This window comes from Pollachius pollachius (assembly GCF_949987615.1).
Source record: "Pollachius pollachius genome assembly, chromosome: 15".
Lineage (NCBI taxonomy): Eukaryota > Metazoa > Chordata > Actinopteri > Gadiformes > Gadidae > Pollachius > Pollachius pollachius.
The window spans coordinates 3,785,468-3,798,022 of record NC_136948.1 but is presented as its reverse complement, the minus strand read 5'-3'; the positions used below and the strand labels follow the sequence as shown (position 1 = coordinate 3,798,022).

The 12,555-nt window shown below is 47.9% G+C and overlaps 1 protein-coding gene across 1 annotated transcript in view; it reads right to left on the bottom strand.

The window, feature by feature from the left end:
• slc4a11 (solute carrier family 4 member 11) overlaps positions 1-12,555 on the bottom strand; it is an 81,929-nt gene that overhangs the window by 26,609 nt on the left and 42,765 nt on the right. Inside the window, exon 6 of the mRNA XM_079752304.1 lies at positions 79-160. Within this exon, the coding sequence (XP_079608430.1) occupies positions 79-160 (82 nt within the window). The remainder of the gene's footprint in view (positions 1-78; positions 161-12,555) is intronic.

Here is a 12,555-nt window from a genome sequence, read left to right as displayed (position 1 = left end):
AAGTTCTTTGACTTTGAACTGAACTGAGCTGAGGGGGCCGCAGGGGATGTGTCAGGACATGCGTGTGCGTTTGCTCACAGGATGCAGAGCCAGGACTGCTGGTACTGGACCCCGGTGGCGGTTGCCGTCACCCCCTGGATGGTCTCGGACAACAGGTGGACTGCGGGGCGAAAGGTCAGAGGTCAAAGGGGAGGAAGGTCTGAACCTGCGTCGTTGTCTGGCGTTGAGTCCCGCTCACAGAGTGGAGCATGTAGGCGGTCCTGCATACTTGTAGTTTGGTTGCGTCGATGTTGCAATGCTTTGGTTGTAATTTTCCTTTTTGGGGCAAATCAAAATCAAATGCTGAAAGCAAGCCGAAGTTACAGATCACAATAAACACAATAAAAGGGTGCCCAAAAAGCAGCCAGCAACAAGCAAAGAACGGCTGGACCCAGGCCTCCACCAGCCCCACGGAGTCTCCCAGGGTGGGGGGTGGTGGAGGCTGAAGGAGGTCTAGGCTGGTGGTGTTTGGTAAGGGTCTGGGCTTGCTGTGGCTTCAGCATCGACAGCCCTGCTCCCTGCAATCTGCCACAGAGCTGATCTTACAGAGCAGGGCAGTGCTCTGTAGCTGATCCATCTGTAGCTGAACGCTTTGTGACTGATCACCAATCACTCTGTAAGGGATCGCTCTGTGACTGATCACTGATCGCTCTGTGGCTGATCACTGATCGCTCTGTGGCTGATCACTGATCGCTCTGTGGCTGATCACTGATCGCTCTGTGGCTGATCACTCTGTGGCTGATCGCTCTGTGGCTGATCACTGATCGTTCTGTGGCTGATCACTGTGGCTGATCGCTCTGTGGTTAATCACTGATCGTTCTGTGGCTGATCACTCTGTGGCTGATCGCTCTGTGGCTGATCGCTCTGTGGCTGATCACTGATCGCTTTGTGGCTGATCGCTCTGTGGCTGATCACTGATCACTCTGTGGCTGATCACTCTGTGGCTGATCGCTCTGTGGCTGATCGCTCTGTGGCTGATCACTCTGTGGCTGATCGCTTTGTGGCTGATCGCTCTGTGGCTGATCGCTCTGTGGCTGATCGCTCTGTGGCTGATCGCTCTGTGGCTGATCACTCTGTAACTGATCACTGATCGCTCTGTGGCTGATCGCTCTGTGGATCTCTGTCTCCTACGATCCACAGGGAGGTAGTATCTCTTACTGAGGGTGGGGTGACGATCGCTGTCCTAACATGGGGAGACTCTCTATTCATCTCTCTATTGTCCTGGGATCCACTCTATCTCTTTCTGTCATCCTCATTTTCTCTATTTCCTTTTCTATCCCCTTCTATTATGCTCTCTCTCTCTCTCTCTCTCTCTCTCTCTCCCTCTCTCTCTCTCTACCCTGCCATCTCATCAATAAGGCATCCTCCATTCATGCCAGGAAATGATGGGTGTCACCATGACAACAGGATCATAGTGCTCAAGGAGTGAGAGAATAGAGGGAGTGAGAGAGAGTGGAAGAGAGAGAGAGAGAGAGAGAGAGAGAGAGAGAGAGAGAGAGAGAGGGGGGGGGTAGCAGGCATGCAGATAGAGACAGAGCGGGAGGTTTGTTAGGCAAAGAGAGAGCGGGCGAGAGAGGTATGCAGAGCATTGGGAGAGGGAGAGGGAGGGAGCAGCAGGATGAAAGAGAGACAGAGAGAAAGAAGAGAGAGGCAGGGAGGTAGAGAGAATAACAGACAGACAGACACACAGAGAGGTAGAGAGAATAACATACAGACAGACACACAGAGAGGTAGAGAGAATAACAGACAGACAGACACACAGAGAGGTAGAGAGACTAACAGACAGACACACAGAGAGGTAGAGAGAATAACAGACAGACAGACACACAGAGAGGTAGAGAGAATAACAGACAGACAGACACACAGAGAGGTAGAGAGAATAACAGACAGACAGACACACAGAGAGGTAGAGAGAATAACAGACAGACAGACACACAGAGCGGTAGAGAGAATAACAGACAGACAGACAAACAAAGGAAGAAAGGCGACAGACAGACAGACAGACAGACAGACAGACAGACAGAAAGACAGACAGCCAGAGAGAGAGGGGAAGAGAGGAGAAAGACAGACAGGCAGACAGACAGACAGACAGACAGACAGAGAGAGAGACAGAGAGAGAGTGAGAGAGAGAGAGAGAGGGATTGAGAGAGAGATAGAGAGAAAGTGAGAGAGAGAGAGAAAGAGAGATTGAGAGAGAGATAGAGAGATGGAGAGATAGAGCAAAAGGGAAAGAGAGAGAGAGAGCGAAAGGGAAAGAGAGAGAGAGAGAGAGAGAGAGAGAGAGAGAGATAAGGTGAAATGTGAGGGGCTTCATACAGGCACCCCTGCAGACACTTCATGAAGATATGAGGAAAAGCAAGAGAGGAATAAATAACTAATGTGTAGGATGAAACGGTATCTATAGACCAGGGTCCATTCCGTCTATTATGAGTTCATCAAATCTGTTGTCTGTTAGAGAGCGGGCCACCAGCGCTAACACCCAGAGGAGTTCAGCAGCCACTGAGCTTCATCTACCAGCCCAGGCTTCACACAGCAACACCATAACAACACCGATACAGACTCACCCACACTCAATTACACCAACACATTCTCACCCACACTCAATTACACCAACACATTCTCACCCACACTCAATTAGCACCAAAATATACAAAATTGACACCAAAACATATAGAATTCAGAGTGAAAACATTTTGAATAAAACACTATGACATTTTGAATTCCCACCAAAACATGCTGAATTCAATTCAGACACCGATTCAGACACCGTTGAACTCACACATAAATGTCATGGGCCGCTCCTGATTTTCCCGTTCACCTGCCTGCCAAGCTGACCTCACCTAATTAGCTCAACCACCTTCACCTGTGCTCCCTCTATAACAATCCTCTCTCTCCACTCAGTCTCGGCCAGATCGTCTCTCGATACTCACAGAGCTTTCCCGCCACTCCTGAACTGTTCCTCCAACGCTGATCCTGCCTGTTCCCGAAGCCTCGCCTGTCTGACCACCCGCCTGTTGTCGAGTCCCTGCCGGCCTGTCTGCCCTCCTGATACCGACCCCTCGCCTGCCTGTCTGCCCTCCTGATACCGACCCCTCGCCTGCCCGACTACCCGCCCGCCGACGGTACCCCCAGTCTACCTGATTGCCTGCCGGTCCCTGAACTCTTGCCTGTCCCCGTTTACTCTGCCTGGCCGATCCTGATCATCTGTGCAAACACTATACCTTTGGACTGCCCTGTCACCATTGTCAGTCTGTGCACATGGGTTCTTCCTAACCCCCCCGTTACACATAAACATACTTAATTCACACCAAAAACATACAGAATTGACACACATCAACAGCACACAGCATAGTGATTTCAAACCAAAACCACATGCTGAACACCTCGAAACACCAAATCATGCTAAATTCCCAACAGCAACACAGACAGAAACATGCTGAATTCCCAGCAGCCACACCGACAGAAACATGCTGAATAAAGCAGCAACACCGACAGAAACATGCTGAATTCACAGCAACCACACCAACAGAAACATGCTGAATTCACAGCAACCACACCAACAGAAACATGCTGAATTCACAGCAACCACACCAACAGAAACATGCTGAATTCACAGCAACCACAACAACAGAAACATGCTGAATTCACAGCAACCACACCAACAGAAACATGCTGAATTCACAGCAACCACACCAACAGAAACATGCTGAATTCACAGCAACCACAACAACAGAAACATGCTGAATTCACAGCAACCACACCAACAGAAACATGCTGAATTCACAGCAACCACAACAACAGAAACATGCTGAATTCCCAGCAGCCACACCAACGGAAACATGCTGAATTCACAGCAGCGACGTCAACAACACAGGCACATCAACACAAAGGCAGGTGTACATCAGAAGGCTTGGGGTATGGAAGAGGACCAGGGAGGGGATGGGTGGAGAGAGAGAGGGAGGTGGGACCACCCGGCCCGGGAAGCCTTTTGATGTGCGGCTCCGACGATGAATTCGCCGAGTGAATTACCCTCACGGCTCGGCCCAGAGAAAAGACTAAATAATCAAATGGTTCTCCAATTACTGTAGAACAACACGTCGGTAATGCAAACTGTCACACATATGGTGAGTGGGTAGAGGGCGGCCGACGTACACACACGCACACACAGCGTGTGTGTGTGTGTGTGTGTGTGTGTGTGTGTGTGTGTGTGTGTGTGTTTGGTTGTGTTGCTCTGTGGCTGGTAAATATAGAAGTGGGAGTCCAAACATATGGACTGAAACGTGGAGTTTGGCAAACACTTTACTTGTGAGCTCAAAATGGCATCCCATCGACCAGGTAAAGAGTGGGAAATAGTGGCTTCTTTTCGGGAGGGTGGGTCGGGGGGGGGGGGGGGGGGGGGGGGGGGGGGGGGACTTCTGTTATAAGAAACGCTTGAATTATGCTCAGGAGTGACCTCAACATCGCTCAATATGCACTCGTGATCTCACAGTGCACAGGGGATTAGCCGGATGGCACAACCTGCCGATCTAGAGAGGTTGTGGGTTGTAATCCCTGACCAAGCGGAGTAATCATATCAATACACAAGCCGTCAATGTCAAGAGACCCGCAGAGGTGGCGGGATGAAGAGGGAGAGCCATCAACGTCCCTGACACGGAGAAGGGACTGATGGGGGGGCTGCAATCATTTGATGACTCAATGGATCGGTGTTGCACTCGCCACACGCACACACAAACACACACGCACTCACGCACACACACGCTCGCGCACGTAACGCGCAAACACAAAGCATACTGATGGAGGGCCTGATGGGGCACCGAGGCGCACACAACACGCACATGCAACACCACTGATTACAGCGTCACGACAACCGCCGACGCTGACATTTTCGCCCAATTAGCGGAGCTTACCGTCGTCAAAGAAAATAAAACTCTGAGACTTCTCTGTGCATGGAGAGAGAGAGAGAGAGAGAGAGAGAGAGAGAAGAGAGAAAGAGGGAGAGAGAGAGGGGAGGAGAGGGGAAGAGAGATTTGGGTTAGTCACCTACAATCAACAGGACAGGAGACAAACAGTAATCAGCAGTCAAGCTGCACACATATGTCAGCGATACACACACGCACACACACACACACACCTGCCACACACAAGCATGCGCAGACACACACACACACACACACACATACACACTCCCACCAACCCGCAAAGCCGGTGGAAGGTGGGGCCTCATTTCCTGGTGTGCTCTGCCTCATGCATATTAAATACCATCTCTGAGAGAAAATCCCTGCCTGCTCTGGTCTTCATCAGGCCGTGCTTCCTATCTTCATCATCAGCCAGAGGCTATTAGCACAACTCTGATGCTATCGCCCACGGCGCTCCCAGCAAAGCATCACTGCTCCACAACGCTCACGTAGAACACTGCAACACCGAGAGAGAACCGCCGCACTGAAACAGAGCTCAGTAACAGTTAGAGAGCACTGAGACACTCATAAAGCACTGAAACAGGGCTCTGTAACAGTTAGAGAGCACTGAAATAAGTAAAGAGCTTCTAGAGGACTGAGACAAGTATAGAGCACTGCAACAATCGTAGAGCAATTCAGCACCGAGATACAGCCCTCCTCTACTGAGACAGAGCACTTAAACATTGAGATAGAGCACCTTAACACTGAAATAGAGCCCTTAACAATGAGATAGAGCACCCATCACTGAGATAGAGCCCTGCAACAATTGTAGAGCACTTCAGCACCGAGATAAAGCCCTCCACTACTGAGATAGAGCACTTAAACCCTGACATAGAGCACTTTAACACTGAAATAGAGCCCTTAAGAATGAGATAGAGCACCCATCACTGAGATAGAGCCCTGTAACAATTGTAGAGCACTTCAGCACTGAGATAAAGCCCTCCACTACTGAGATAGAGCACTTAAACCCTGAGATAGAGCACCTTAACACTGAAATAGAGCCCTTAACAATGAGATAGAGCACCCATCACTGAGATAGAGCCCTGTAACAATTGTAGAGCACTTCAGCACCGAGATAAAGCCCTCCACTACTGAGATAGAGCACTTAAACACTGAGATAGAGCACTTAAACACTGGGATAGAGCACTTAAACACTGGGATAGAGCACGCTCAAACATTGAGAGCATCACAAGTTAGAGCTCTACAACATTGAGAAAGAGCCCTGTAACACAGACACAGACCATCTGCGCTGGAGCTCTGCCACACTGAGACAGAGCAACCGAACGAGTCCACCACAACACAACATGAGGATGACCACACAAAGGGAGATCACGTCTTTATTTTTAACGAGCTGCAGCTGGGGTCAGCGGTGTGTGTTTAACATTCTGATCATCGGTCGGCTAACAAGGAGCTGCTCGCTGTTCGTTGAGACCAGGTCCATTATTAAAACAGAGAGATCGATACATGGAAACCCAGCCGGCAAATACCTTTAAAAGCCTCTCAGGTGCGATAGAGGGAGCGGGTGTCAGAGACACAGTTGTAACCAAACAGTAATGAAGGGGCGGCTCACCTTCACATTCATGTACGAAGGAAATAATTAGGTGGTCCATTATTTAAAACAGCAGCATCAAAATATAGTCTTTGTCCCGTGCTCTCTCATGAGGCAGATGGCAACCTACCAACCACACACACACACATGCAAGCACGTACGCACGCACGCACGCACGCATACACACGCACGCACACACACACACATGCACACACACAAACGCGTGAGCACAGATGTCCTTGATAGAACTCGCCTGCAACTATGCTGTACTCCAGGAACAAAAACAAAGTAATTAATTCGGTTAATTTATTATTAATAAAGACTTTCTTTGTCTCTGTGTTTTTACTTCACCAATGGGTTTCCAATGCCCCCAAACTCTCCCTTAGCAGCAGCTTGGAACAGGAAACCAACGAGGTCAAGGAGAGCCAGAGCGATGTTCTCTGCACCCTGGTTATGTGCTGCTCACATAGCCTTGGTGATACTTTATCACTAACAACATGTCATTCTCATGCACTGGTGATTAGGGACTGGGGAGGCGCGTTTACCATTGTCATGATGTCGATGACGTTATGGAAATAATGTTGTTTTGCAATACATAACGTATCACATATCATATTGTTGTAAATATAGGATTGTAATGCGACGCTATTTCAAACTGCACATGCGTCCTTAACCTAATGATGGTATGAATATGTTATTGATTGAACATGTGACCACTATGCCTTCTTACTTAATCCTCCACCAACATTATATTAATGTGGATGTTATGAAAATGACGGTATGCCATGCTATTTAATCTGCACAGCATCACCAAAATTAGGATATTAATGTGAATGTTATGAATACGACGGTATGCCATGTTATTTGAACTGCAAAGCATCCTCCATCAACGTTATGATACTAATGTAAATGTTATGAATATGATGACGTGACATGTTATTCAAACTTCAAAGGATCCTCCACCAACATTATGATCTCAATGTGAATGTCATGAGTACGACGTCATGACGTGATTTAAACTGCAGAGACCCCGCGGTTGTGATGTGAGACTCTGAGTCTCACACATTGTCTTTGGCAGCGTTCTGTTCTGAACATCAGAATGTTATGTTTTTACGTTAGATCACATAACATAACACCAGCTGACGTTAATCCGCACAGACTCCTCCGCCATCATTAGGCGGTGGAAAGGTTACTGTGATGACTGTGATGCTGTGAGCGTGTGATGGGGGTGCAGTGTGGTGCGGTGGAGAGACAGCGGAGCGAGGGGGGGGGGGGGGGGGGGGGGCAGATGGCAGACAGACAGGCAGGGGGTGCGGAGATCGATGGGAGCTGACAGCAGTTTAGAGACGAGTTATGATACAGCCATCACACTGCTACGCCCCCCCGCACGCCACAGCCCGGGGAGGGGGCGGGGGGGGGCGCTGAGCAGTCGGAGCATTCATCCCCACCACCCTCCTCTTCCTCAGAACCCTCCTCTTCCTCAGCACCGATACCCTGTTGAGTGAGCGAGGCGTTTATTCAAATGACGAAAGATCAAAGAAAGAACCACTGAATCAGTGCTCGTTACAACAGGAGGTGACCCTGAGCTACACGGCTACACTACTATAGTCTAAAGTCATTAACGGCCCTGAGGCGTGTGAATATTAATACTACCAATACTACAAGCGCTACCGCTATTAAAATGTATAATGTTCAGCTAGCTATTATTTATCATTATAAGTTATTGTTAATGCTATATTTGTAATGGACCATTATTACGTCAGATTAATACCGCTGCTGTAACAAAAAATAAAAATGAGGGATCGTTCGTGATAATATGAGTGGTGGTGAGGATGATGATGATGATGATGATGATGATGATGATGATGATAATGATGAGTGAAGTGTCATAGTAGCCGGGTTCACAAGACGAAGAGGGAGAGGCGCGGTTGGCCTTGAAGACGGCTGCCGTGCTCGCTGGAGTAAAGGACTAATTATCTCAGCTCGCTTTCATCTTCCCGCCATTCTCTCCCTCGCCCTCTCCCTCGGTCGCTCCCCCTCTCTCTCTCTCTCTTATAATCTGGGACAACTCTCTCTCCGTCACACAGCTGGGCTGTATAACATCCCATAAATGAGCTGCCCTTGGCTCATCCCGCTGATCGCCCTGGCAACGCCGCCTCAAGGCTGGTCGGGGAGACCCCGGACCTGTGGCGACATGTGGCCGCGTGAGTGTCTCCAAACGGGTGGGCGAGAGACACAGAGAGGCAGAGAGAGAGAGACAGAGTACATATGGACGAGAGACACAGAGAGGCAGAGAGAGAGACACGGAGTACATATGGACGAGAGACATAGAGAGGCAGAGAGAGAGACACAGAGTACATATGGACGAGAGACACAGAGAGGCACTGAGAGAGACAGAGTACATATGGACGAGAGACACAGAGAGGCAGAGAGAGAGACACAGAGTACATATGGACGAGAGACACAGAGAGGCAGAGAGAGAGACACAGAGTACATATGGACGAGAGCGACAGAGAGGCAGAGAGAGAGAGAGAAACAGAGTACATATGGACGAGAGACACAGAGAGGCAGAGAGAGAGACACGGAGTACATATGGACGAGAGACACAGAGAGGCAGAGAGAGAGAGACAGAGTACATATGGACGAGAGACACAGAGAGGCAGAGAGAGAGACACAGAGTACATATGGACGAGAGAGACAGAGAGGAAGAGAGAGACACACACAGTACACATGGACGAGAGACATAGAGAGGCACTGAGAGAGACAGAGAGTACATATGGACGAGAGACACAGAGAGGCAGAGAGAGAGAGAGACAGAGTACATATGGATGAGAAACACAGAGTTGCACTGAAAGAGACAGAAGCTTTGTTCAAAATCGTTCCCTATCACGGATATAGTGCACTATATAGGGTGCTCGCCATTTTGTAGTGGTGTTCGAATTCTCAGTTGTTAATTTCATGCACTATATAGTGCACTTAAAATACCCAAAATCTGAGTGAACATTTGATGTTCCCTACATGTTACTCCCGTATACCACAATGCAATGCGGTCGTATTTTTCCGGGGGAGAAGAAGGAGCTGCATAACCGCGAAAACGAATACATTTAATGATGGAGTCTCGAAATGTCAACAATTTATTTGGGATTTAACATAGAAAATGTAACATTCAAAATTAATAAAAAAAAACTTGATCAGGGAAATGTAACATTCAAAATCAATACAAGCTCCAGCTTTCCTCGCGAGTGCCCGCTTTGTTTACATGATGTTGGCGCATTTGTCTGCGTCACACAAATACCGTTTAGAAATGTTCAGCGTAGTGTCCGAATTCTCGTTTGTTCGTTCCCTATATAGTGCACTATGTCATAAACACTATATAGGGAATAGTGAGGGAGTGAATAGGGAACGATTTCGAACACAGCTAGAGAGTACATATGGACGAGAGACATAGAGAGGCAGAGAGAGAGACAAAGAATACACATGGACGAAAGACATAGAGAGGCAGAGAGAGAGACAGTGTACACATGGACGAGAGACACAGAGAACTACAGAGAGAGAGAGAGAGAGAGAGACAGACAGAGTACACATAGCCAAGAGACACAGAGAACCACAGAGAGAAAGAGAGAGAGAGAGAGAGAGAGAGAGAGAGAGAGAGAGAGAGAGAGAAAGAGAGAGAGAGAGAGAGAGAGAGAGAGAGAACATATGGACGAGAGACAGAACTGTTCACACTGAGGTCACATTGCAAAACATTGGAGATTCAGGACCAAACAAATGAAAACGGCCCTGATCAGAATTGAAAATATCAAATTCAAAGGGATTTGTGCTGTTCACACTGAAATGAAAGAATCTGATCTGAGTCACATGTGAGCAAATTTCTGATTTGGGCCACTTGTACTTGCAGTGTGAACGAGGCCATAGAGAGAGTGAGAGAGAGAGAGAGAGAGAGAGAGAGAGAGAGAGGGGGAGAGACATACGATAGATATGATAATACATATGGAAGAGACAGGGACGATGGGAAGAGAAAGAGAGACATGGGGAGAGAGAGAGAGGGGGAGTTTAAGTGAGAGAGGAGGAGAGAGAGTCAGTTACAGAGACAGTAAGAGACAAGAGATGGAGGGAAAGGATAACAAAAAGAGAGACACAATAACGGAGATGGATGAATACAGCGAGGCAGTACGAGAGAGAGAGAGCGAGGATAGACAGAGCGAGAGAGATGGCGAGGGCGATCGAGAGAAACAGAAGAAGGAGGGAGGGTGAGAGGGGGAGGGCTTAAGAGACAGCGATAGAGAGAGAAGATATCCACACTGCCATATGTCCAATATCATGCATTGAATGAATAGTTAATTGCCTCATGTCAACTCAGAAACGCAGTCTTCTGAAGTCATTCCACATGGACTTCAGTAGCATGAATGGATTAAACTGGCTGTAATGAATGTTATGATAGTTTCCCAAATGTAGGAGAATTACAGTTCGTTAGGAACGGCAGACCTTTGAACAAACCTCCGCAAATGTCCCCTCACTGAAGACGTCGTGTCGTGTTCCAGAATTTAAGGAGGGGACTTAAGTCGCCTGCTTCCCAAACTTTAAGTCTGTATTTTGATTTTACATTGAGGGGATTCAGCTGATGCTTTTATCCAAAGCGACTTACAATATGTACATTTGTCAGAAGAGGGAGAAACAACAATATATTGATGCCGGTACAGTAAGGATGTTCATAGAACCAAGCACTAACAATCACTAGGTTAACCCATTCCCCGTATACAACAAAGACAGCTAGGATAAGATGCTACACAACTTAGTACTATAACTAAATACTTAAACAGCAGTCATTGTACTAAGGGACTAAGATGGCAGGACATCCGTTTACTTGGATTCACGAATCCACAACTTTCGACACCTTGGAGCAATGATCAGCTTCCATTCAGATGTGTGTGTGTAAAGAACAGTGTGTGAAACACAATTAATGAATCATCCCTCATTTACACCTTTGCTAACGCTTCTGACAGCCAGCTCGTCAGAAGCAGTCAGGGTGAGGTGCCTTGCTCAGGGACACCTCGACCCTCAGCTAGGAGCAGCCGGGGATCAGCCTGGTAACCTTCCAGTTACCAGTAAACCCGCTATACCTACTGAGCCACTGTCGCCCCATAAATACAACTCATTAGCAAACACTGCAATGTGATGAGTTCCACCACATGGACCCAGTAGAACAGCTCTAGAGGATCCGTTATGTCCCATACCTTCCCACGCCCGAGAAGACCCGGTGTCAAGGAGAACATAGAGCTGGTGCATTCTGGGAAACGTGGTCAGAGTTCAGCGGTGACGGCCACTTCAGACCGGCACAGAGCCGGCGTGCTGCAATGTACGCTATGTGATAAATGACACTAGTCAATTATCACCTCCCACACCTGTCAGAGGAGGCACACACACACACACAGAATATATACACACACACACACAGACACACATAGATACACACACACACACATAGATACACACACAAGCATACATACAGACACACACACACACACACTCAGACGTATAGATATAGACATAAATACACACAAATACAGACACACACACACATTGATACACACGCACACATAGATACACACGCATACATACACACACACAAACACACACATACACAAACACACACATACATACACACGCATACACACACACACAAACCAGAGATGCAAACACATGCATGCATACAGACACACACACAAACACACAGATACACACACACAAACACACATGGATACACACACACACAAACATAGATACACACACAAACAAACACACACATAGATACACACACACGCATACATACAGACACACACACTCAGACGTATAGATAGACATAAATACACACAAATACACAGACACACACATTGATACACACACACACACACACACACACACATACACTCTGACACTAATCGCCACTGTCTGCTCGCTGACCTAGCTGACCCAGACACGTTAAGATATAGGTGAGAGACTGAGTCAGAGCGG